This window comes from Canis lupus, chromosome 17 (genome assembly GCF_011100685.1).
Source record: "Canis lupus familiaris isolate Mischka breed German Shepherd chromosome 17, alternate assembly UU_Cfam_GSD_1.0, whole genome shotgun sequence".
In the NCBI taxonomy this organism is placed as follows: Eukaryota; Metazoa; Chordata; class Mammalia; order Carnivora; family Canidae; genus Canis; species Canis lupus.
In genome coordinates, this window is record NC_049238.1 from 20,881,689 (window position 1) to 20,906,856 (window position 25,168).

Below are 25,168 nucleotides of genomic sequence, written 5' to 3' on the forward strand. Positions count from 1 at the left end.
ATCCCGGAGTCCCGGGATCGAGTCTCACATCAGGCTCCCTGCATGGAGCCTGCTTCTCCCTCTGCCCCTCTCTCTCTCTCTCTCTCTCTCATGAATAAATAAATAAAATCTTTTAAAAAAAAATGTAAGTTTTCATAGTAGTTCTTTTTTTATTCTTTGCTCAGCTTATGAGAGGTTCATTTTTTTGGGTCCTTGGTTTTAATTATCCAGCAAGAGAACTATTCTTTGTTTTACTCTCTTTTTCATTAGTTTGGCTTATTATCTTGAATATTTGGTTATCTGCTTTTGGTTTAATTTAATAATTCTCTTCCTAACACTTGAGTTGAATATTTAGGTGTCTTTTAATGCTTTCCTTTTCTAATGGAGAATCAATCTCTAGCCTGTATGTTTTCTTCTAGTACCATTTAGCTATAAGTTTTGAGATGTAGACTTTTGATTCATTTCTAATAGTCAATATCCATTAAGTTTCCTCTTCGACTTTGTTTTGTATTCTTGTGTTTTTAATCTCAGATCAGAGTTTGGCTTCTTTGACCTATACTTTGGGAGGTATTTTTAAGATTTTTTTTTTCTTTTTTGTTGTTTTTGGAACCAGGCTTTGAGCCAAAGGCTCTGGCTCCATAGCCTGGTGACCCAACACGGGCACCAAGTTATGCACATCTCCTTGGCCACAAATAAGCTCTGGCCAATTGTCTTCACCTCTTTGGGCCTCAGGATAACTGAGACAGGGAACTGTGCTTGAAAACCTTACAGATTCGTTCCAGCTCTTTAAAAAAAAGAAAAGAAAGACTTAAACACAAAATAACTGAGTTTCCAATCTAGATGGGAAAGATAGGAGAGATGCCCAAAGTACTGTGGGGCTCAGAGCAGGGAGGTGACCTATCAGTTTGGACGCAATTGAGAATCAGGAAAGCCTTCATGAATCAATTTAGAAGCAATTGGGAATCAGGAAAGCCTTCATGAAGAATTGGCATTTAAGATAATACCCTTAAAGGATCATTATTGAGGGTAAGATCCTCAAAGGATGACTCATTCATTCAACCAATATTTATTTAGCAACTCTCTGCTGTTCAACAGTTGCTGAAGATAATGATAGTAAACGATAGACTGAAATCTGCTTTTGTGCAACTTAACAGAGACTAGTGATTTGACAGTTTGTCTATCTCAGCCAAGCTGTGAGGCATCTCCCATTGACCACTGTACTTGATGACCCAACTCTTCTGCTCAGGCACTTCTTCCCGTCACCCTGGTTCCCGAAAACATCTGGTTATGAAGGAGATCCGAAAGCTTCAGATGAGTACAAACCTGTTGTTAAGGAAGAACCCCTTCAGCCGCCTGGTGAGTTCCACCCGCCCCCATGCTACCTCCTTTCCTTTCTTTTTTTTTCTTCTTCTTTTTTTTTTTTTACTACCTCCTTTCTTTAAATCTCCCAGGTGGTGGGGACCCTGTCATCTCTTGCCCAAAATGCTAAGGGACCTCTTCTCTAACCTGGCAGAGGACTCTCCATCTTTGGAAACCATGAGCCCACCAAGGACACCTTCTGGTTCTTTATGGAATTAATTTCTAAACCCTACCACCTCTGAAACTGTACTCTTTGATTATATAAATAGGAACCATCTCATCCATCCATGCTATCATCCGTCTTCCTACCCTAGGAGATTGCCTCCTTCTCTCCCCACCACCAATAGGGGAGACATGCCAATTCCTAAGCTCCAGGGAATGGACATCAGCTACTAGTTAGGTCCTAAGATTAAGAACCACGGAGGTATCACAGAAATGAAGATTCTTGGAGACTCATAGAAAGAGTCGACCTTCCCTTGAATCTCTCTTTTTTTTTTTTTTAATTTTTTTTAATTAATTAATTTATTTATGATAGTCACAGAGAGAGAGAGAGGCAGAGACACAGGCAGAGGGAGAAGCAGTCTCCATGCACCGGGAGCCCGATGTGGGATTCGATCCCGGGTCTCCAGGATCGCACCCTGGGCCAAAGGCAGGCACTAAACCACTGTGCCACCCAGGGATCCCCCCCTTGAATCTCTCTTCTTTTACTATCCACTCCTCCCCACTCCACTCCCCTTGGCTCCCCATCCCCACTCCTTCACAGGTGAGAGAGATATGTGTTAAATTCACACGCGGTGTGGACTTCTCTTGGCAAGCCCAGGCCCTGTTGGCCCTGCAAGAGGTAAGAAGGGGGCCCAGGTACAGTTGGGTGAGAACGGGGGAAAGGCATTCCGGAATTGCACAGGGCTGACAGGCATGCCACACGGGATTCTTGCCTCCTTAGAGCATCAAGGAACACCCAGGGTGTGGAGGCCAGATCCCTGTTGGGTGGTAGCAGAATTCCCAGGCTCCCCTTCACTCTGTGGGCAGTCTTGCAGACAGTCCCAGAAACCCTCAGGGACTAAGCACCGCGGGCTCTGAGAGAAGAAAGTAGCTCATGCCCCCTCGGGTGTCAATCCTTGGACTCTTCTATCTGCCCCCAGGCTGCAGAAGCATTTCTAGTTCATCTCTTTGAGGACGCCTATCTTCTCTCCTTACATGCTGGCCGTGTTACTCTCTTCCCGAAGGATGTACAGCTGGCCAGGAGGATCCGAGGCATTCAGGAAGGGCTTGGCTGAGCCCTGGCCCCATCTCTGTAAGCCTTTCCTGCTCGCCAGAGAGAGAGCACCCCTGGGGGAAGAAGCACCCAGCTGCCCATCACTGGGATGGGCATTTATGTGGAGGAATTTCCATCCGTGGTCCCTGCTGTCTCACCTTCCCTTTGTTATCTAGGAAAGGTTTGACTTGGTTTTAGCTTGAATGCTTAGGAGTCTATGGTTCCTGTCCTTTTGTACAATGTTAAATAAAAATATTTATCTATTTACTAACGACCAGACAACACGAACCTGGCAGAGTTCAGCCTCTGTTTTACAAGGACCAGATGACTCATTTTGATTAAGAGAAGTTTTCTTACTTTTGAAATTGCCTTGATAGTAAATGTGATACCTGACTTGCAGGGATGACGCCAGGGACACTGTCCAGAGCCAGGAACAGACCCGTGGAACCCAAGGAGGTGCCCGGACTGGCCATCTCTGAGCAGTGTGCATGTTGCTTGTGTAATTGGTTTATTTAAGAAGGAGAAGACTGCATGGCTTTCCTCTGTAACAGAGGTAATACATGAGAAAATCAGCGTCATTCCAGAGAACTGAGTCTCCAAGGTTCACTTCATAATGCAAATTGGTCACATGACTGCGGAATCATTTTGAAGTTATCAGATTTTCTGGGCTGTGGGAAAAAAGGATATTGTTTTATTATTCGAGATCTTCCTGTACCGTTTAAATTTTTTTACCATATGTATATTTTCTGTAAAATACCAGGGAACAAAACAAAACGCGACCCCTTCTGTCAGCTGCATGGAGGAGCCTGGCACATTCCAGGCACAAATCCCTGTCCCTCTGTTAACCTCATCATGAGTGGTGGCAGCAAGTGATGTGTGGGCCCTGCTTGTCAACACACGTGTAGCTTTTTAAAAACTCAGTTGGGGTTAAAATAGAAAATCTTTTAAGTACTGGTGTTCTGGTTCCTTTGAGTAAATTCCTGTCAAAGTCATTCAGAAATTCTAGCTTGTAGAACTTATTCTTATTTATAAATCATAGAAGACGTATCATGATTTATACTTTAGAATTTTTCATTCTGGAGTTTTAGAGTGCCTTTTCAAAGTTTTTACAGGTGTTTTTTAGAACTTCTTTGTGGAGCGATAATAAAAATAAGAATTCTTTAATGAAAAAACTGTAAAGCAAAATTACAGTTAGCGCGTATAGAGATACTACATTTTTTTGTGTGTGTTAATGTTGAGTTCTCCATCTGTACGCTGTTTTCCAAGCGGCCACCATTCAAACAAGAGAATGGCGGGGTGTGTTTGGGCTCCCATAGAGTAGAGTGTGAGCAGATAAAAACCTTGCCTCCTGTTCCATCCAAAAGCAGTTAAAGTGTTTTCTAGAGAAACGGAAAGTGCCACTAAAAGACTTTCAGACTTTGCATGTGATGGAAATCACTTCTGACAGTGATACCTCAGGCAACCACATTCTGAGACAAACTGAAAGGAAGGACCAAGTTCTGTTGTTGAATAAATTTTAACCCTTTGGAAAAACCTCTTCCTGTTCCATAACAAGTCCTATTTATACAGACATCAAATAAACTATATTTACTTTATGAATATATTTAAAGTTCTTGTCAGAGTACTTTTTTTTTATTTTATTTTTATTTATTTATGATAGTCACACAGAGAGAGAGAGGCAGAGACACAGGCAGAGGGAGAAGCAGGCTCCATGCACCGGGAGCCCGACGCGGGATTCGATCCCTGGGTCTCCAGGATCGCGCCCTGGGCCAAAGGCAGGCGCTAAACCGCTGCGCCACCCAGGGATCCCTCAGAGTACTTTAATTAGAAGGTTATAGTCTGTCTTTAGTCGTTTGGGTTTTTTTTTTTTTAAGATTTTATTTATTTATTCATGAGAGACACAGAGAGAGAGGCAGAGACACAGGCAGAGGGAGAAGCGGGCTCCATGCAGGGAGCCCGACATGGGACTCGATCCCCCGTTTCTAGGATCACACCCTGGGCTGCAGGCGGCGCTAAACCATTGAGCCACCCGGGCTACCCTGTCTTTAGTTTTGTTTTTTTGTTTGTTTGTAGATTTATTTATTTATTTTTGATAGACATAGAAAGAGAGGCAGAGATACAGGAGGAGGGAGAAGCAGGCTCCATGCCGGGAGCCCAACACGGGACTCGATCCTGGGACCCCAGGATCACACCCTGGGCCAAAGGCAGGTGCCAAACCGCTGGGCCACCCAGGGATCCCCTGTTGTTTTGTTTTTTTTTTTAATTGACATCTCTGCTCTCTTAAAATTGTACTAACCAGTGGTGCCTGGCTGGCTCAGTCTCTACAGTATGCAACTCAACCTTAGGGTTGTGAGTTCAAGCCCCAGGTTGGGCATGGAGCCTACTTTAAAAAAAAAAAAAAAATTTTTTTTTTAAATAAGTAAATTAAATTGTACTACCCAGGACACATGTAACAGATGTCACATGTCTGGCAGGATCCACCAGCTGGTATTTACGGGGAAGCATGAGAATAAGTAACTCACATCATAATTATGTTCTGTTACAGTTTACTGTAAACTTTGAGTACTTACCTTGTTGGGAATTTTGTGTTTGTTTTTCTGGATGATTCCATCAACATTATTTTTCCATTTGTTCTTTTATTTCTTTTTGTTGTTGTTGTTCTTTTATTTCTGCTTTCACATTTTTAATAGCTAGGAACTCTTAGTTTTGGAATATTTATGATAGTATCCCAATCAGTCAGTGTTTATTGAAAAAAACAGAAACCAGCCTAGATATTTCAATCAAAGAAGAATTTAATGGAAAATATTGACTAAATAATATTAGGGCTAGAAGAGCAAATGGGAAGAGAAGGTGCTACCCAGAGATTGGGAAGCCTCCAGTGCCCGCGGCCCTCACCACAGCTGCTCTGCTGCAAGTGTGGCCTCCACCAGCACCGCCTTAGAGCCGCACAGTTGCTTCTGAGCAGGAACTTGGAGCCACTGTTCCAACCAGTGTTCCCGAGGCCACCAATGACCCAAGGATGCCCTCGTCCTCTGCTGCTTCTGCTGCCACAGGCCCCGCCAGACCACAAAAGACAAATGTCTCCTTTTTCCTCCCATTTTCCAGGCCCCACCAGCATTTTCCACTGGCAGGACCTAACCAGAAGCAGCTGCAGGAGAGTCTGGGAAAACAATTGGCCGCCTTCTAACCCCTCATGTTACAGAGATCTCATAGGGCGAGAAAGGAGCTTGGAGCCTAAAGACACAAGTCCCAGTCTCATGGATGTAATGCCTTTTTAAGGATGTTTATAATATTTTTTTGTTATGGTTTTTGTTTTTACCACAGTCTCTGTTTTACAAGCTGATTTTCTCACGAGGTTTTCCTTTAATGTTTAACAACTCTTACAATGAAAAGTGGCAGACAGGGAAGGTCCTGGGGAGTCTGCACTGATGGGACTTGCCCAGGAGCCTGCTGGGGAATGGTCGGCTGAGACCTTTGCTGGAGAGGCCCATTCTCAGTCTAGCCAGCTCCCCTGCAGAGAGTCCTCCAGCCTGCTGGGAGGAGACAGGCCTGGCTGGGTCTAGTTGCTGGAGAGAGCTGAGGAAATCCATATTTAAAATCCACTCTGCAGGGCCACCTGGGTGGCTCAGTCGGTTAAGTATCTGCCTTCAGCTCAGGTCATTATCCCAGGATCCTGGGATCGAGCCCCACATCAGGCTCCCTGCTTAGCAAGGAGCCTGCTTCTCCCTCTCCCTCTGCCTACCGCTCCCCCTATTTGTACTCTCTCTCTTAAGACCTTTTTAAAAATTAAAAAAATAAGATCCACTTATTAGGAAGCATAAACTTCCTTACTCTCCCTGGCTTTGCTCCCCCACCTCACCCCACAACCCCAGAGTGCAGAGACCCAAGTGTCCAGACTTGTACTGGGATGGGGAAGAGACTCGAGTGCTACGGAAGGAGCACTGAGGGAGCTGCCACCTCAACAGTGCAACTGGTCCTCCGTCAGTCTGCCCTGGGCACAGCTGGTGGCAGAGGGACTCGAGGCTCCTAGTTGCCTTGGCTTGTGAAGATCTGGCTGCGTGGGTCATGGTGCTCCTCCCTTTCCCCACTGCAAGCTGAGGATCCTGCTCTCGTGGGTCTGTGGGATCAGCACCTGTTGTCCATCAGCCTTGGCTTTCAGGACCTCATTACTCTTGGCCCGTCTCCTCATCTCCCCATCCCTGCAAATCCATGTCCAGGCTCTAACTGTAGAGAATTGCAGATTGGCAGCTGTTTTCTTTCTTCACGAGAGAAAGCGGATTCCACTATTTTCTGGGTTCTGTGATTGCTGATGAGAAGTCAGCCGTCAGGCCAACAGTTGCCCCCTTGAAGCTAACATTATTTTTCTGGTTATCTCTCCTTAAAAGATTTGTCTTCATTTTTGGTGTCATACAATGTCATTATGACCTCTCATGTGTGGATTTATTTTTGTTTATCTTGCTTTTTACTTATCTTAATGGTATTTATTGGGCTTTCTGAATAGGGAACGATGTCTTTTCATCAATTTTGGAAAGTCCTCAACCATCATCTCTTCAAATAATGCCTCCCGCTATTCTCTCTCCTCTTTCTGGGTTGCTGATTTTCCGTCTTACTACCAAATCCTTGATAATGCTTCTTTCCCTCTTCTGTATTCCATCCTTTTGTCTATCCCTTGCTGCACACCCAATTGTTTCTTCTGCCCTGCCTTGGAATTATTTGATTTTCTTTCAGCTATGTATGATCCACTTTTAAACCTGACCAAGGGGCACCTGGCTGGTTCAGTCAGTTGAGTGTCCAACTCTTGATTTTGGCTCTGGTCATGACCTCAGGGCTGTGAGATGGAGCCCCACATCAGGCTCCATGCTGAGCATGGAGTCTGCTTGAGATTCTCTCTCTCCCTCTGCCCTTCCCCCACATATTGCAACACATGCTCTTACTCTCTCAAATCTTTAAAAAAAAAAAAACCTGTCTGAATCTTAATTTCAGTTACTGCATTTTGTTGTTGTTTTAGAATTTCTATTTGACTGTTGCCAAAATTGTCATGTCACTTTTTTTTTTTTTTTTTTTTTAAAAAAGCTCTGCACTTAGTGTGGGGCTCAAACTTACAATCCCAAGATTAAGAGTTGCCGGCTCTACCGACAGAGCTAGCCAGGCACCCCTCTCATGTCACTTTTTATAGTTCCCAGTTTCCTGCTGAAAATGTTGAGCTTGGTTGTTAAATCTTTTAGCATAGTAAGCACAGTACTTTGCAGGCTGTGTCTGATGAGTCTTATATTTAGAGTCCCTGTGGATCTGTTTCTATTCATGTTTTCTGTTGATTCACACTCCTCAGTTTTCTTTTCTCTTTGGTGCTTGATTACGTTTGATAGTATGCCTGACACATCCATGCGAAATAGCTTGAATAGAATGATTTCTTTCTCTAGAGAGCATTGTTGTTGTTGTTGTTGTTTCTACCAGGTGCCTGGAGGCACTAAAATTTAGAACCAACTTAATTCAACTTCAGAGCTTGAGATTTTCTGAGCCACCCAGATGATTTCAAAGCCAAGGTCTGCCTCAGGTCTGAATTTCCTCTCATTCACCTTATTCCTAAGGTACAGCCAATACGCTTATCCTGCTTACCTTGGAGGCCTTGTACTTCAACCTTTTTCTCTCTAATCCTACAAGGCTGCCAAAAACATGGCTCATTTCTTGACTACTTCTTCAGGACTGGCAAACTCCCAAGAGAAAATGTTAGGTTGAATCTGCTGTTAAGCTCATCTCTAGGGGGCAGCTCTGGTGGCTCAGCGGTTTAGCGCCGCTTTCAGCCCAGGGCATGATCCTGGAGACCTGGGATCAGGTCCCATGTTGGGCTCCCTGAATGGAGCCTGCTTCTTCCTCTACCTGTGTCTCTGCCTCTCTCTCTGTGTCTCTCATGAATAAATAAATAAAATATTAAAATAAAATAAAATAAAGCTCGGATGGTTGTGTGGCTGAGCGGTTAAGCATCTGCCTTTGGCCCAGGACATGATCCTGGAGTCCTGGGATCGAGTCCCACATTGGGCTCCCTGCGTAGAGCCTGCTTCTCCCTCTGCCTATGTCTCTGCCTCTCTGTGTCTTTCATGAATAAATAAGTAAAATATTTTTTAAAAAATAATTTTAAAGAGCTCATCTCTAGATATCCATCCTTTCTTTGCTCTTGGATCAGTAATTACTAATAAGCAATCACTATCTTTTTAGCATTTTAATACTTTTTGGGGAAAAAAATATATATTTGTCCAGCTTTTTCAGTTGTCTTCAGTAGGACAGCGGTCCAAATGACCACTGACGTAAAGACGGGCAGGCCAATGGAATAGAATAAAAAGCCCAGAAATAAACCCTTGCATATATGGCCAAATGGCTGACAGTAGGGGAAAGACAGTCACTTTGACAAATATTACTGGAAAAACTGAATATTCCCATGCAAAGAAATTAAGTTGGACCTTTACCTCACACTATATAGAAAAGTCAACTCAAAATGGACCAAACACCTAAATGTAAGAGCAACAATTATAAAACTCTTAGAAGAAAATATAGGATAAAAAAAAAGATTAAAAAAAAAAGAAAACATAGGATAAAATCTTCACAACATTGGATTTTGCAGTGATTTCTTGAATATGACATCAAAGGCACAGGCAACAAAAGAAAAAAATAGACAAATTAGACTTCATGAAAATTCACAACTTTTGTGCATCAAAGGGCCCTATCAACAGAGCAAAAGGCAACTTCCAGAAAGAGAAAATATTTGCAAATCATAATTGATAATGGATTAATAGCAGAACATATAGGGAACTAAAACTCAAAAACAATAAAATAAACAACTTATTCAAAAAAGGGTAAAAGACTTGAATAGACATTTCTCCAAAGGAGATACTACAAATGGCCAATAAGCCCATGAAAAGATGCTCTATGTCACTAATTATTAGGAATGTGCCAGCGAAAACCACAATGAGATACTACCTCACGTCTGTTAGCATGGCTATTAGTAAAACAAAACAAAAGCAGAAAATAGGGACGCCTGGGTAGCTCAGTGGTTAAGCGCCTGCCTTTGGCCTAGGGCAAGACCCTGAAGTCCCGGGATCAAGTCCCACATCCGGCTCCCTTCATGGAGCCTGCTTCTCTATCTCCCTATGTTTCTGCCTCTCTCTCTCTCTCCCTGTCTCTCATGAATAAATCTTAGAAAAAAAAAAAAAAAGGCAGAAAATAACAAGCGTTAGATGTGGAGAAATCAGAACACTTGTTCACTACTGGTGGGAAGGCAAAATGGTGAAAAACAGTATAGTGGCTCCTAGAAAGATTAAAAATAGATTTACCATATGATCCAGCAATACCCAAAAGAATTGAAACCGAGATCCCATAGAGATTTGTACACCCACATTCATTGCAGCACTATTCACGGTAACTAAAATGTGAAGCAACTTGTGTCCATTAACAGATGAATGGATAAGTAAAATGTGGCATATAGATACAATGTAATATTATCCAGCCTTAAAAGGGAAGGAAATTCCCACATGCTCATGGATGGAACTTGAGGATACCACGCTCAACAAAATAAGCCAGTCACGATGAGACAAATACCCTACGATTCCACTTATATGAAGTACTTAGAACACTCAAAAACATAAAGTCAAAGGTAGAATGGTGATTGGCAGGGGCTTAAGGCTTGGGGGAGAATGGAAGGGGAGTTAAAATTTAATGGGTACAAGTTTACAAGAGGAAAAGAGATCTGGAGATGGATAGTGGTGATGGATGCACAACAATCTGAATATACTTAACACTGAGCAGTACACTTTAAAATTATTAAAATAGTAAATTTTATGCTATGTGTATCTTACCACAATTAAAAAAAAAAGTTTTTTTAATATCCATGAACCAGTTTATATTGTAAACATGAACCCAGAGTCTCCATCCAGCAGAGGGCGCCAGGCACCGGAGGAGACCCGCTGCTGACGGATGAGGCTGTGTGGCTTGCCTGGGCTAACGCCAACTGTGAGCTGTCTGCAGCGGTGGGATCATGCTTCAGGGATGCCAGCAGAATGCCACCCCACTGGCATGGTGCTAAGCTGGAGGCAGTCACAGGTGACAAAGAGACCACGTTTGCCACTCTTCACCAAAAGAGCTAGGTAATAACTGTGCCCTGGAAGCTCTAACTTCAGTAAATGCAGAATTTTAGAATCTTCATAATTGGACCCTAGGAGCCACCCCGCACAGCCTTTCTCTTAAAAATCAGAAACTGAACCACAGAGAGAAGAAAGGCTTTTCTTCACTCACAGAGCTGGCTGGTAAGCAACGCTGCCCTGAGCTCCAGGAGAGCAGAAACTGTGTCATCCTTGTCTCCGTGTCCCCATTTCTTTTTTTTTTTTTTTTAAGATTTTTTATTTATTCATGAGACACACACACACAGGCAGAGACACCGGCAGAGGGAGAAGCAGGCTCCACGCAGGGAGCCCAATGTAGGACTTGATCCAGGGTCTCCAGGATCATGCCCTGGGCTGAAGGCGGTGCTAAACGCTGAGCCACCCAGGCTGCCCCATGTCCCCATTTCTGAGCCCAGGTCTCAGCTCAGAAGAACTACTTACCGGGTGAACAAATGAATGAGTGGGTGAAGGAATGAATTGTGACTGGACTCCATAGTATACTACCCATGTTAGAAATTTTGAGGTACTACATGTTCAGTCATCTGTCAGCCTCTGGAAACTTCTTCAAAGTCCAAGAGGTTTAAACTAGGCAGATTCTTGGGTGCCCGGCTGGCTCAGTTGTTGGAGCATACAACTCTTGTTCTCAGGATTCTGAGTTTGACCCCCATGTTGGGTGTAGAAATTACATTAAAAAATAATTTTTTTTAAGTAAACTAGGCAGCTTTGCTTCTAAATTATAATTATAATATCTAGAAACCAAAGTAACCAAGAGGGCACTGAAGAGATGGGTGTAGACAACCATCCTTACTTCCTGCTGCTATGGTCAAGCAAGTCACCCATAACAGAAAAACCATAAGCAGAGGGACCCAGATCATAGCTTGGAAGAAAGAAATACTGTTGAGTATTCCTTGTTGGGAATATCAACAATCAACAGTGAAAGTAGACTGGATAACCAAAGGGAAGCCCACAGCCAGTTCTTCCTCTCCCCACTCACTTCCCACTCACTGCCTCCATGAAGTTCCTTTATCCTCACCCATCTCCACATCACCCCAGGTACATCCCCATGCAGCTCTGTGAGTTTGCTCATACTTATAGATCTACTGTTCTTTGATGAGTTTGAGAGATATCTCTCATCATCTTCATTGGATTAGTACCCTCCCCTCACTTTTGTACCATCTCACTTATGACCTGCCCCCAAGAATTCAGTTAGCTCCTGTTACTGTCTGGCTGGTCCATAAACCAGCTTCTGGAGAGTCCCCTGTAGACTGTGGCTCTGTGGCCCTGGGTGGTGGACCCTGAGGCTCCCAACTGGAACAGGAAGACACCTGAGCCATAGATGTGAATAAGAAAAAAAAATAGTATCTTTTTTTTTTTTTAATTTTTATTTATTTATGATAGTCACAGAGAGAGGGGGGGGTGGGCAGAGACACAGGCAGAGGGAGAAGCAGGCTCCATGCACCGGAAGCCCGATGTGGGATTCGATCCCGGGTCTCCAGGACCGCGCCCTGGGCCAAAGGCAGGCGCCAAACCGCTGCGCCACCCAGGGATCCCTAGTATCTTTTTTTAATTCATATTTTCCCTAACCACCAGAGAGGCTACATGTGTGTTTATTGGTCATTTACCTTCCATTCTTGTAAATCCTACATATCTTTTTTTTTTTAAGATTTTATTTATTTATTCATGAGAGACACAGAGAGGCAGAGACACAGGCAGAGGGAGAAGCAGGCTCCATGCAGGGAGTCCAATGTGGGACTCGATCCCGGGTCTCCAGGATCAGGCCCTGGGCTGAAGGCGGCGCTAAACCACTGAGCCACCGGGGCTGCCCCAATCCTACATATCTTTTACCTACTTTTCTTTATCAATTTGTAGAAACTTTTTTTAATATTTATTTATTTGAGAAAGAGAGAGCTCAAGCGGATGGAGAGGCAAAAAGGAGAGGGAGAAACAGACTCCCAGATGAGTGCTGAGCCCAACATAGGGCTTGATGTGGGGCTCAATCACACAACTCTGAGATCATGACCTGAGCTGAAATCAAGAGTTAGTTTAACCAACTGAGCCACCCAGGCACCCCTAGAAAGTTTTATATATTAGATATTAACCTTATTAAGTCAAATATATTGCAAATATTTTTTTACTTCTGGGAGAAATGTATTCATATATATGGTATGATATAGGAGTCTAATTTCTTCCAGATGACCAGCAAAATATGCCTGCATTATTTATTAAGTAAAGTGCCTATTGAATTTTCCTCTATAGAATGAAAAGGCCTCCTTTATACTATACATTAAGTTCTCATAGACACTTGTATCTATTTTTGCTCACTCCTTATTCTTCTGTTATTACAAAAAATGGGAAGTTACCTGAATGGTTAAGCCGACTATAGTATATCCACACAATGAAATATGGCATACCCATATTACATTACATAGCTATTAAAACTAACATATAGGGGATCCCTGGGTGGATCAGTGGTTTAGCGCCTGCCTTCGGCCCAGGGTGTGATCCTGGAGTCCCGGGATCAAGTCCAACATCAAGCTCTCTGCACGGAGCCTGCTTCTCTCTCTACCTCTCTCTCTGTACCTCTCATGAATAAATAAATAAAATCTTTTTAAAATAATAAAATAAAATAAAACTAACAAATAAAAGCTATATCTGGGCACCTGGGTGGCTCAGTTGGTTAAGTGTTGGACTCCTGATTTTGGCTCAGGTTGTGATCTCAGCGTCCTGAGATTGAGCCCCGCCTTAGGCTCCGTCATGCTAGCCGTGGAGCCTACTTAAGATTCTCTCTCTCCCTTTACTTCTGCCCGTTCTTCCCGCTACAAAAAAATAATAACAAATAAAAATAAAATCTATATCTTTGGTCTGGAGGGACTTTCATGATATAATAAGTAAAAAAGGAAAACTGGGGGGGGCGCCTGGGCGGTATAGTCACTTACGTGTCTGACTTAGTTTTGGCTCAGGTCTGATCTCATCTTTGTGGGATCAAGCCCTGCATTGAGCTTCATGCTCAGTGTGGACTCTACTTGGGTTTCTCCCTCCCTTTCTCTGCCCCTCCCCTCCCCTCTCTATGTATACATTTAAAAAAAATAATTAAAAAGGAAAATTATAGGGGCACCTGGGTGGCTCAGTTGGTTAAGCACCTGCTTTTGGCTCAGGTCATGATCCTGGCATCCTGGGATCGATCCCCACATTGGACTCCCTGCTCAGTAGGGAGTCTGCTTCTCTCTCTCTCTCTCTCTCTCTCTCTCTCTCTCTCTCTCTCTCTCCCCCTCTGCCTCTCCCCACTGCTCATTCTCTGTCTCTCTCTCAAATAAATAAATAGCTGTTATCTTTCAAAGTAACTTTAAGTTTGTGTTTGTGTATGTCTGCAAGCATATAGAGAGAAGGGTAGAAAGATCCAACCCAAGCTGTCTATATGGGCATGGGATTGGGAAAGGAAGGAGAGATCATTAACTTTCCGTCGTGCACCTCTGTATCGTTAAATATTTTGCAAAGAGAATGCTAGTTTTGTCATTTTAAACATTCAATAAAATTGTTTTTCAAATTATGTAATTTCACATCTTTCCAATTGGGGAAAAAAGAAAACAGATGTGGGCCTCAATGTTTATATATTTGAATCCCTGCTGATAACAGCTATTGTTCTCACTGGCTAAACTGATGAGAATGTACAACCGATTCCAAATCCCCAGCCTGTAGAGGCATTTAGACAGAACCAAATGCAGCTCGATCCAGTAGAGAGACGAGAGACTTTCATTTCAGAGTCTCCATCTGAGCTGAAGAGCATTCACAAGGTGGCTCTCACTGTACATTCATTATGTTCCGGACAGTCCCTACGCCACTCCAGCCCCAGGTGTCTGTCAGCCTGCATGGAGGCAGGGCTTATCAGAGTACAAGGCAGAGGGCCATATCCTGAAATGCCAGCCAAGGCTGTGGTGAGAGAATGTAATTCAGTCCTCTGTCATACGAAACCATCCCTGCACATAACAAGTATCTCTCCAAGTCTCTTCAGCCTTTCAAGCTTCCTCAGTTTCCCCAATGTACAAGTACATGCACATGGTACACACTCCATTTTATCAGATAATGTTTAGACACCCAGAGAACTGAAAACCCAACTATGCTGTTAATTAAAAGCATGACACTTGGGCAGCCCTGATGGCCTAGCGGTTTGGCGCCACCTTGGGCCCGGGGCGTGAACCTGGAGACCAGGGATCGAGTCCCACATCAGGCTCCCTGCATGGAGCCTGCTTCTCCCTCTGCCTGTCTCTGCCTGTCTCTGCCTCTCTCTCTGTGTCTGTCATGAATAAATAAATAAAATCTTTAAAAAAAAAAAAAAAAAGCATGACACTTGGGATGCCTGGCTGGTTTAGTTGGTAGAGCATGTGACTCTTGATCTCAGGGTTGTGAAGTTCAAGCCCCACGTTGGGCATAAAGCTTACTTAAAATGATGATAGCATGACACTCACCTGGAACGTCCCCTCAGGAAAAGCAGCAAGGAACAGGAGCAGCCAGCTTCAGAGGGACCCAGATCCTACCACAAGACACAAGAGGCATAGTGGTTAGTGCCTCAAAATAAAATTTGTTTTTTTAAAGCCTTTTCTGAGAATCAAAGACTCAGCTTCTGGAATATGTGTAGTATCCAGCCAATCTATCCATACTCCTGTGCCTGAATCTTCTCTCCAACAACCTCTTCCCTGCTAGCCCCCTGCAAAGCCCTCTGGCTTCTCCTTAGATTCCTCTAGTGGCCAGGAGCTTGTTACCTCCCAAGGCAGCCTCTGCCATCCCTGTCACCTCTCACTCCAGAAAAAACTGTCATTTCCACCAACTATTTCTAAATTCCCCCTATTGGGGCTGTACAGGTCAGACCCCACCCCTCCCTAACATGACAGGCTTTCTTGTAAAAAGACAGTCATGAGACCAGTTCCAATGTCACCACTGGGTTATCCATCTTGACTATAATATCAGAGATTCCATCTCCTTGGTTTGGAAGTATTTATGATTATGCCATTCAAATCAGGAAAGAAAAAGGTTTCATGTAGACACAAAGCCCCTCTCTCAAAGGCACTTCTCTCCCCCAAGGGAGCTTCTTGTCCCCAGGCCTCATGGGTCTTGGGGGAGGGGTAGGATAAGGACCACGGTGAGGGTGGAGGGAGCCGACTTCCCAGGACCACCCCAGGCTTTCCAGTTCTCTGAGGAATTCTATGTGAGCAGAGCTGTTCACAATCAACTCCTAAAGCCAGGCTGTGTAAAATCTCAAGGAAGAGGCACGCCCCAGCCAAGGCAGCCATACCTTCATTTCCCGCCCTGCTGTTTCTTCAGCTTCTCTCTGGGCTCTCCCACACCCAGCACCAAGATGCTTTGGCAACCACTTCAGCTCTTTCCCCACCCCCATGTCCTCTTTTCTTCTCTGAGACTGAACCACTGGGTTTTTTCACTAAATGTGTAAAGCTGTGAGCAGTTGAATTTACTATGTAAACTACGGACTTGAAAGACTGAGTATAGAAAAACAATTCAGCTGAAACTTACAGGGGCACCTGGGGGGCTCAGTGGTTGAGCATCTCCCTTTGGCTCAGGTCATGACCCCAGAGTCCTGGGTTGGAGTCCCACATCAGGCTCCCCACAAAGAGCCTGCTTTCCTCCTGCCTGTCTCTGCCTCTCTCTGTGTGTTTCTCGTGAATAAATAAATAAAATCTTGTAAAAAATTTTAAAAATAAAACTTACAGGAAGGTGTACCAGGCACATTAGAAGTATGTGTGACAGTTAAGAGACAGCCTGGTAATTCGGCGCGGTGATGAGCAGGCCCTACGTGGGTGACTCCCATGCTAGCTGATGGACCAGGATTATGGCACACCAAAGCCAAGGTCACCAGCCCCACAGGGTGTACTGGAGAAGGGGGAGCAGCTAGATGGGTCTGTACACCCAGCCCCGGGGGTGGTTAGCGATAACCAGTGTCTCTCAATCTCTCCCAGAACCTACATCAACAAGGAGAGGACTGTCCAGCAAGAATCCCCCAAAAAGAAAAAAAAAAAGAACCCCCAAGAGATTTCTAGGGGCTCCCATTGGCCTGGGGCTCACTAGGCTCTCCCCCTGGGGTCCCTCCCAGCGCCATTCCACAGCCAAGGAAACAGAAGCCCAGGAAGGGTAAGTGAATTATTGGGCAAAGAGACTCCCCTCCTGAGGTAAAGGAGATTTTGCAGGCCTGAGGTGGGGCAGAGGGATGGGGTGGGGGTGGGGTTGGGGGGGGGGGAGGTTGGGGATTCCTTAGTCCCACCTCAGCAATGGGGATGGGGATGACCAGCCCGGAAGACAAGGAGGGGAGAGAAGTGACAGAGAAAAGACACAGCATTGGACTATGACATGAGTAAGCACCAAGTCACCCCCAAGATCCTAGGGGGCCCTAGGTCCCCTTGTTCTTGTACTCCCCAAACCTGTTCCCACGAAAAGCAGAGTCCAACTCTCCTGGGACCCCAGCTCCTTCCTTTCTGCGAGGCAAAAAAAGGGCTGAAGCCCTAGTGATCACCAGAGCCAGGCACTTCAGAACAAGGCAGGAGTCAAGGGATCTTTGCCCCCTCCCTCCCTCCCTGCAGTCCTGCCCTCACTCTGCAGGATTCTGACTTCGGAGATCTCCGCTAAAATATGCCTTTGGCCCTTGTCACGGGCTTTGTTCAGGTCCTAACCCCAGTACCTTGGAATACGCCCATAATGGGAGAAAGGGTCTTTAGAGAGGTGATCAAAGTAAAATGAAGTCATGAGGGTGGGCCCCAATGCAATATGCCTGGTCTCCTCATAAGAAGAAAACATTTGGACACAGATGGGTCTAGAGGACAGATCATGTGGAGACGCAGGGAGAAGATGGCCATCTGCAAGCCACAGAGAGAGACTTCAGAAGAAACAGCCCTGCCAGCGCCTTGATCTTGAACTTCCAACCTCCAGACTGTGAGAGAATAAATTTGTTATACCCCAATCTATGGTACTTCATCTTTGTTGGTTTTTTTAAATAATTTTTTTTAAGTAATTGCTACACCAGTGTGGGACTTGAACTCACAACCTCAAGATCAAGTCACATGCTCTATCTACTGAGCCAGCCAGGTGCCCCCAATCTGTGGAATTTTTATGTCAGCCCTGGCACCCGAATCCAGCCCTCGGGTACCACCCAGATCTTGCTGTTACAAGGGTTTCCACAAAAAGACAAGCCAGCTGTGACAATGGAAAGGGCCGTAGAGGATGTCTGGGTGGCTCAGTGGTTGAGTGCTTTTGGCTCAGGTCATGATCCAGGGGTCCTGGAATCAAGTCCCATGTCAGGCTATCTACAGGGAGCCTGCTTCTCCCTCTGCTTATGTCTCTGTGTCTCTCATGAATAAAAAATTAATTAAAAAAAAAAAAGGAAAGAGGTCTTGGGCCCACTCTGGAGAAGGTGTGGTGTGAGAAGGCAAATTGTCATCTCGGCAGACATGTGGCATGAGCTATTCAGAGCAGCAGTAGAAGCAGTGTGTCCTAAGTAGAAGGAATGGATCCCTATGTGTTGGGAGGGAGTCCCAGGCTCATCTGGGGCCTTTTCCACTGGAACCCCCAGGCAGAGAATCTTGAGTAGGAGGAACTGTAGGATTCATGGTAGGAAGAGAGGCCTGCAACCTCACAGCTCATGCCCACCTTCTCAGGTGGCAAGAACAGCAGGCCATGGGCCCAGCAAGAAATCTGAAGGAAAATAAACCAGATTAGACCACCACACAGGCAACATCTGTACAGGCATTTAAATTAGAAAATGATCGTAGGGAATCCCTGGGTGTCTCAGTGGTTTAGCACCTGACTTCAGCCCAGGGCGTGATTCTAGAGTCCCAGGATCGAGTCCCACATCAGGCTCCCTGTGTGGAGCCTGCTTCTCCCTCTGCCTGTGTCTCTGCCTCTCTCTCTCTCTCTCTGTCTCTCATGAATAAATAAAATCTTTTAAAAAAATAGAAAATGATTGTAAAAGGGCGCCTGCGTGGCTCAGTCTGTCGAGCGTCCGACTGTTGGTTTCAGCTCAGTTCATGATCCCAGGACTGTGGGATCAAGCCCCATGTAGGGCTCTGCACTCAGCAAGAAATCAGATTGAGATTCTCTCTCTCTCTCTCTCTCTCTCTCTCTCTCTGCCCCTCCCCCTGCTTGTGCACACAGAGCACTTTTTCTTGAAAATAAATAAATAAATCTTTATTCTTGAAAATAAATAAATCTTTAAAAAAATAAATTAAAAAAAATGATTATAAAAAGAAAGAACATCAAAACCACAATGAGATACCACCTCACACCAGTAAGAATGGTGAAAATTAACAAGACAGGAAACCACAAATGTTGGAGAGGATGTGGAGAAAGGGGAACCCTCTTGCACTGTTGGTGGGAATGTGAACTGCTACAGCCACTCTGGAAAACTGTGGAGATTCCTCAAAGAGTTAAAAATAGAGCTACTCTATGACCCAGCAATTGTGTTGCTGGGGATTTACCCCAAAGATACAGATGCAGTGAAAGACTAAGACACCTGCACCCCGATGTTTCTAGCAGCAATGTCCACAATAGCCAAACTGTGGAAGGGGCCTCCGTGTCCGTCAAAAGATGAATGGATAAAGAAGCTGTGGTCTATGTATACAATGGAATATTCCTCAGCCATTAGAAATGACAAATACCCACCATCTGCTTCAATGTGGATGGAACTGGAGGGTATTATGCTGATTGAAATAAGTCAATCGTAAAAGGACAAACATTATATGCTCATTCATTTGGGGAGTATAAAAAATAGTGAAAGGGAATAAAGGGGAAAGGAGAGAAAATGAGTGGGAAATATCAGGGAGGGAGACAGAACATGAGAGACTCCTAACTCTGGGAAACGAACAAGGGGTGGTGGAAAGGGAGGTGGGCGGGGGGTGGGGGTTGAGGTGACTGGGTGACGGGCACTGAGGGGAGAACTTGACGGGATGAGCACTGAGTGTTATGCTATATGTTGGCAAATCGAACTCCAATAAAAAATATACAAAAACAAATAAATAAAACATAAAAAGAAAGACCATATTGATAAGGAATCTTCTATGTTTCAAGGGCTTTCATGTGAGCAGATATGCACCTATTCCTCCTGACAGGTCTGAGAGGTGTCAGGATCTCCATCTTCCATACCAGGTAGTCCGTTAACAGTAGGAAGGAAAGTAAGCCTGGTGTGGGACAGCCTCAGGTCTGAACCCCAACTCTGACTGTAGCTCAGTGATGCAGGCAAGTTGCTCATTTCCTCTAAGCCACATAGTCAGCATCTAGGGGTAGGAGAAACTTCTCACTGGATATTGTGAGGGCCGAACACATTGGTGTGGGGGACACACCTGCCACCCCAGAGTGGCAGCTGCTATTATCCTTATGGTTCCACAGCCATGCGTTCAGGGAGGCTGAGGAGCCGCAGCAGAAAGGGAGCTTGAGCAGTAGACAGACCCAAATCACTGGAACGACCAGCACCAGGAGTGGACACTCTGCTTCCAACTGATGTGATGTGGGGTCCAGGCGTGAATGGTCAAAAAAGAATTCTTGAGATGTTTTTGGTGCAAAAAAGGTTGGGTTTTTTAAATTTTATTTTTAATTTTTTTTTTTGGATTTTATTTATTTATTTGAGAGAGAGAGAGAATGAGGGGGGAGGATCAGAGGGAAAAGCAAACTCCCCGATGAGCAGGAAGCCCGATGTAGGACTCCATGATCATGACCTGAGCAAAAGGCAGACGCTTAACTGACTGAGCCACCCAGGTGCCCCAAAAAAGGTGGTTTTATTAAAGCACAGGGACAGGACCCATGGGCAGAAAGAGCTGCACTGGGATTGTGAGGAGCCATTGGTTGTATACTTTTAAGTTGTGGAGTGACAGACAAAGGAAGTTTCCAAAAAGATTTCCATACATCAAAGAAGACTTACAGGATCCCAGAGGCCTAGCTATGGTCAAACTAAGGTTTTTCTGCCTCTAGCAAAGCATTAGCATTAAGAGTGTCGGGGGTTCCTGGAGGAATGCCATACTCTGCCTGTCTCAAGTATTTGTCAATGGGCTGTAAGTTGTAAAGAAATTTCATTTTGTCTACATTTCCTTTTGCCTCTGTTCTCCACATCACCAAGCAAGGAGCACAGCCACGAAACAGAGTGTTGGCCTTGGAAAGGTCTTCCCAGCTAGCCCTGGGCTACGTGAGGATGGCTCGGGGGACAGCAGTCTCGGGGGCCAGGACGCGGTGGGGCTCAGGGGTTTAAGCAATTCCGAAAGGTTGTCACAAGCTATTGAGTAAAATTGGTCACCCTCAGTTCCACAGCAGAGAGACGAATCTGCCGTGACATCTTGAATTTATTCGGGGCTTTTCTGCCAAGGAGATCACAGCACATCAAAACAATTTCTACAAACCTTTCTGAGAAAGAAGCCAGTGGAGAAAGAACCCATTTCCCCTAGGAGCCATGATGACATCAGTCATAATCTCTGGAATTATATAATTCTTTACGATTTACAAAAGGCTTTTGCATATCTCCCCAGGGGCATGCCAGGAAGTGGACAGGTGAGATTGACCCCATGTTACGGATGGGTAAATGGGAGCCCAGGGAGCTTGAGTGCCTCTCCAAAGTGAGGGCATCGCTGCATGCGGTGTTAGTTCTGCACAGACCCCCGGCAGGGCCCAGTCCCCAAGGCCTTTGTATCAAGCAGCTCTGAGGATTCCACAAGCACTTTCTCTCCGAATCCCAAGGAGCCAGTGCTGACCACAATGGAAGCGGCCCCCTGCAGTGTGGGTGGGGATGGAGGGCCAGGGCTGTCCTGGCCTAGGGGCTCTGGGACCCCAGCCCTCCCCAGACTGAGGCTGTCCTCCATACATTGCCATGTCAGGTATTTTCTCCTTGGCAGGGTGGCCCCCAGATTCCTCTGTGTTCTCAATGCCCTCTCCCTTCCCTCTCCCTTCCCCCAGGACCCACCTTTTCCAATCCTACACCCCCATCACCCCTCTGCTTTCAGCTGCTTGCCCTTCATGGGACATTTCTCCTCATCTACAAACTTGGCCGGGGCTATGTCCTGAAGCTGGAAGAAACCTTCTCGGATCCTGCCAGTCCTCCTCTTAGCCCCTGTCCACCTGCCTGGGCCCCCTCCTCTCCCTGCCAGGCTTCCCCTGGCCTCCACCCAGCGCTACTCCTGAGCCGGCAAGCGGACCTCCACCTTCTCCCTTTCCTGCAACTGCTCGCCGCACACCAGTCTCATTCTGGGGTGTCTCCCACTGCAGGTGCTGTGCCGGCCATCCTTGAACTCACCTTGAGAGAAGGGTACCGTCAGCACCCCGTTACAGGCAAGGCAGCCAAGACTCACTCAGCGTCGGGGTTGGAGCTCCTAACAGCGAGACTCTGAAGACCCTGAAGCTGGAGCTCCCCTTTCTGCCACAGCCCCTCAGGTTGGGCCTCTCCCTACCCTTGGCAGCCTCCCCTCCCCAGCTCCCCTGCCCCAAGTGTCCCAAGGTGCCCTCCTTTGTCCCTCTGCACTCATTCCTACACTCTCCCAGGCTTCAGCTTGATGTGATTTTTTTTTTTTAAGATTTTATTTATTCATGAGAGTCACACAGAGAGAGGCAGAGGCATAGGCAGAGGGGAGCCCAATACGGGACTCGATCCCAGGACCCTCAGATCATGCCCTGAGCCAAAGACAGACACTCAACCACTGAGCCACCCAGATGCCCCTTGATGTGATTTTTGATGTAGTGTTTTGAATGCTGGTGTGTTGGTGGGGTCAAGAGCCACCGGCCAAGAAAAAATTCTTGAGATGTCTTTGGTGCATAGAGGTGGTTTTATTAAAGCACAGGAATAGGACCCGTGGACAGAAAGAGCTGCTGCCGTTGCTGCCTCCTGCTGCCCTGAGATTGTGAGGAGCAACTGATTATATACCTTGGGGTGGGGTGGGGTATACTTCCTTTAAAGATAAAGGAAGTTCCAAAAGGACTTTCATATGTTAGAGAAGACTTGGGTTCCTGGAGGAAATGTTGTGATCTGCCTATCTCAACTATTTGTCAATGGGCTGCAGGTTTTAAGGACATTTAATTTTATATACATTTCCTTCTCCTTTGTTTCCCACATTATCCCCCCCCCCCCACCCTCAACAATTTTGACCCTTAAATCTTTAAGATCGTTGAGTGTGGGAGGCCTCATCTTCTCTAACTTCTTCCTGCTGGACAAAGGCATAGAGATGTCCATACCTTTGGGTCAAAATTGGTCAGCTGGGGAATTTATATCTAGGAGTTACCAAAGGCAGAGGCAGCCAATCTAAGGTAGACAACATATATGAACCCCCTTGATGTTCATCTGGAAGTTAGGGTAATGAAAGAATCTTGGCACCAGCCAGGGAGACACCAGAAAAGATAACAGAAAAAGGTTAGTATTATAATAAGATAGAGACCTCTGAATAAAAAAGACCTTTGATAGTGAACTAAAATTTTTCTCCAGTTCTTTATTGTGGTTTGGAGAGAAATTTGAGATCTTCCATGGTTCACAGGAATAAGAAGACACATTAGTCTGCTCATTGGTTTCCTGTGAAGGGGATACAGGTTTTTATTCTAGATATAGGAGCCTATAAAGAGCATCCCTCTAATTTTACTTAGAGGGAGTACATAATATGACCTGGTGGGACCCTTCTGTCTTGGAATTAAATCCCCTGCTGTATCAGACTTTCAATCCTTTAAATAAACCATGTCTCCAGGGTTTACACGGGGTGGGTTGCTAGTGACTGTCAGATCAGGTTGAAGGAGGATATGGTTTGCATATTCATTTAGAGATTTATGAATTAACTCGGCCTCAAGTGAATAATTTAATAGAGCATTATAGTCTCTCCATCTATTGACAGGTCTGCAATGAAAAAAGGTTTTCCACATGATAACTTAAAGGGACTTAACCCTGTTGGTTGTTTGGAGGCAATCCTCATTTGGAGAAGCCAGTAAAAGAGTAATCCAGTTTTCTTAAGTCTAAATGCTTAGTTGGTAAGATGCTGCTTTAAGATGTGGTTAGCCTTTTCCACCTTTACAGAGGATTGTAGGTGCCAGGCCGAATGTCAATAGTAATTAATTTTTTTTATTTAGGGATCCCTGGGTGGCGCAGCGGTTTGGCGCCTGCCTTTGGCCCAGGGCGCGATCCTGGAGAACCGGGATCGAATCCCACGTCGGGCTCCCGGTGCATGGAGCCTGCTTCTCCCTCTGCCTGTGTCTCTGCCTCTCTCTCTCTCTGTGTGTGACTATCATAAATAAATAAAAATTAAAAAAAATTTTTATTTAAAATCAATTAACATACAGTGTATATTAGTTTCAGAGGTAGAGTTTAGCAAATCATCAGTTGCATGTAACACCCAGTGCTCATTACCTGAAGTGCCCTCCTTAATGCCCATCACCCAGTTACTCCCTCCACCCTCCTCCCCTCCAGCAATCTTCAGTGTGTTTCCTTGGTTTGTCTCCCAATAGTAATTAATTTTTAAGGCCCGAGCTATTTGCTGAGTTATTTGTGCAATAAAAGATGGTCTGTTGTCACTTTGTAGGGACCAAGGGAGTCCCAATCTAGGGACAATTTCCCTTAGCAAAGTCTTTGTTACCTCAGTGGCCTTTTCTGTTCTACAAGGGAAAGTCTCCATCCATCCAGTAAAAAGTGTCTACATAAACCAGTAAGTATTTATATCTGTTACATGATGACATTTGCATAAAATCTAATTTCCAGTACTCCCCAGGATATGTCCCCCACCTTTGGATTAGCCTTAAAAGTGGGGGAGGTATGTGAATAGCACCCTCTGGTAGTGATTAAGTTAATTCAATGAAGGGTTGTTTGTTTGTTTGTTTTTTTTAAAGATTTTATTTATTTGTTCATGAGAGACACAGAGAGGGAGGCAGAGACATAGGCAGACGGAGAAGCAGTCTCCCTGTGGGGAGTCTGACCAAGGACTTGATCCCAGGGCCAGGCAGACACACAACTACTAAGCCACCTAGTCACTCCCATTGAGGGGGTTTTTAATGCTTTATTCCAGGGCCTTTTTATCCAAATGAGTAGTCTGGTGCATGCGCTGCCTATGTTTCCATTGGGTACCTTCAGGTATAAAGATTTTTCCTCTATCATTTATAAACCAGTCCTGTGCATTTTTTTTTTTTTTTTTGAAAATCCCCATTCCAGGGCTACTCAGGTCTCTTGATCTGAATAGACTGGGGATGTATCTTTTATTGGTGTCAAGACTGGTATGAGACTCAGTATATGCAGGCTTTGAGCAGCCTGCCTCACTGCATAGTCTGTGAGGTTATTCTCTTTAGATTCTATGGCCCTGTCCTTTTGATGTCTCCTGAGATGAATTACAGCCACCTTGTTGGGTTCATGTACAGCCCATAAGAAATCTACTATTTTAGGCCCATATTTAAGGGGAGAGTTATGACTTTATAATAGCCCCCTCTCTTT

The 25,168-nt window shown here is 45.1% G+C and overlaps 2 protein-coding genes and 1 long non-coding RNA gene across 6 annotated transcripts in view; 2 read left to right on the forward strand and 1 right to left on the reverse strand.

Moving 5' to 3' along the window:
* The window catches only part of SLC35F6 (solute carrier family 35 member F6), a 26,582-nt gene extending 22,386 nt beyond the window's left edge, over nucleotides 1-4,196 (forward strand). Inside the window, exons 7-10 of the transcript XR_005372240.1 lie at nucleotides 1,226-1,335; nucleotides 2,102-2,179; nucleotides 2,565-2,632; nucleotides 2,994-4,196. The gene's annotated coding sequence lies outside the window, so the exon portion shown is untranslated. The remainder of the gene's footprint in view (nucleotides 1-1,225; nucleotides 1,336-2,101; nucleotides 2,180-2,564; nucleotides 2,633-2,993) is intronic.
* The window catches only part of CENPA (centromere protein A), a 22,366-nt gene extending 4,670 nt beyond the window's left edge, over nucleotides 1-17,696 (forward strand). The window contains exons 2-6 of one of the 3 annotated variants that reach the window (XR_005372241.1): nucleotides 1,226-1,335; nucleotides 2,102-2,179; nucleotides 2,481-2,632; nucleotides 16,710-16,881; nucleotides 17,552-17,696. Coding sequence is in view for 2 of the 3 variants with exons in the window: in XM_038561039.1 (XP_038416967.1) it covers nucleotides 1,226-1,335; nucleotides 2,102-2,179; nucleotides 2,481-2,615 (323 nt within the window). In the remaining variant the exon portion in view is untranslated. Of the gene's footprint in view, nucleotides 1-1,225; nucleotides 1,336-2,101; nucleotides 2,180-2,480; nucleotides 2,865-2,993; nucleotides 4,197-16,709; nucleotides 16,882-17,551 lie in introns of those variants that run through there. The other 2 variants (XM_038561039.1, XM_038561038.1) reach the window with 2 other exon arrangements.
* LOC119869731 overlaps nucleotides 2,074-25,168 on the reverse strand; it is a 33,741-nt gene continuing 10,646 nt past the window's right edge. For both annotated transcript variants that reach the window (XR_005372248.1, XR_005372249.1), the window contains 2 exons: nucleotides 15,207-15,271; nucleotides 2,074-3,261 (listed from right to left, as the gene is read on the reverse strand). This is a non-coding gene — a long non-coding RNA (uncharacterized LOC119869731). The remainder of the gene's footprint in view (nucleotides 3,262-15,206; nucleotides 15,272-25,168) is intronic.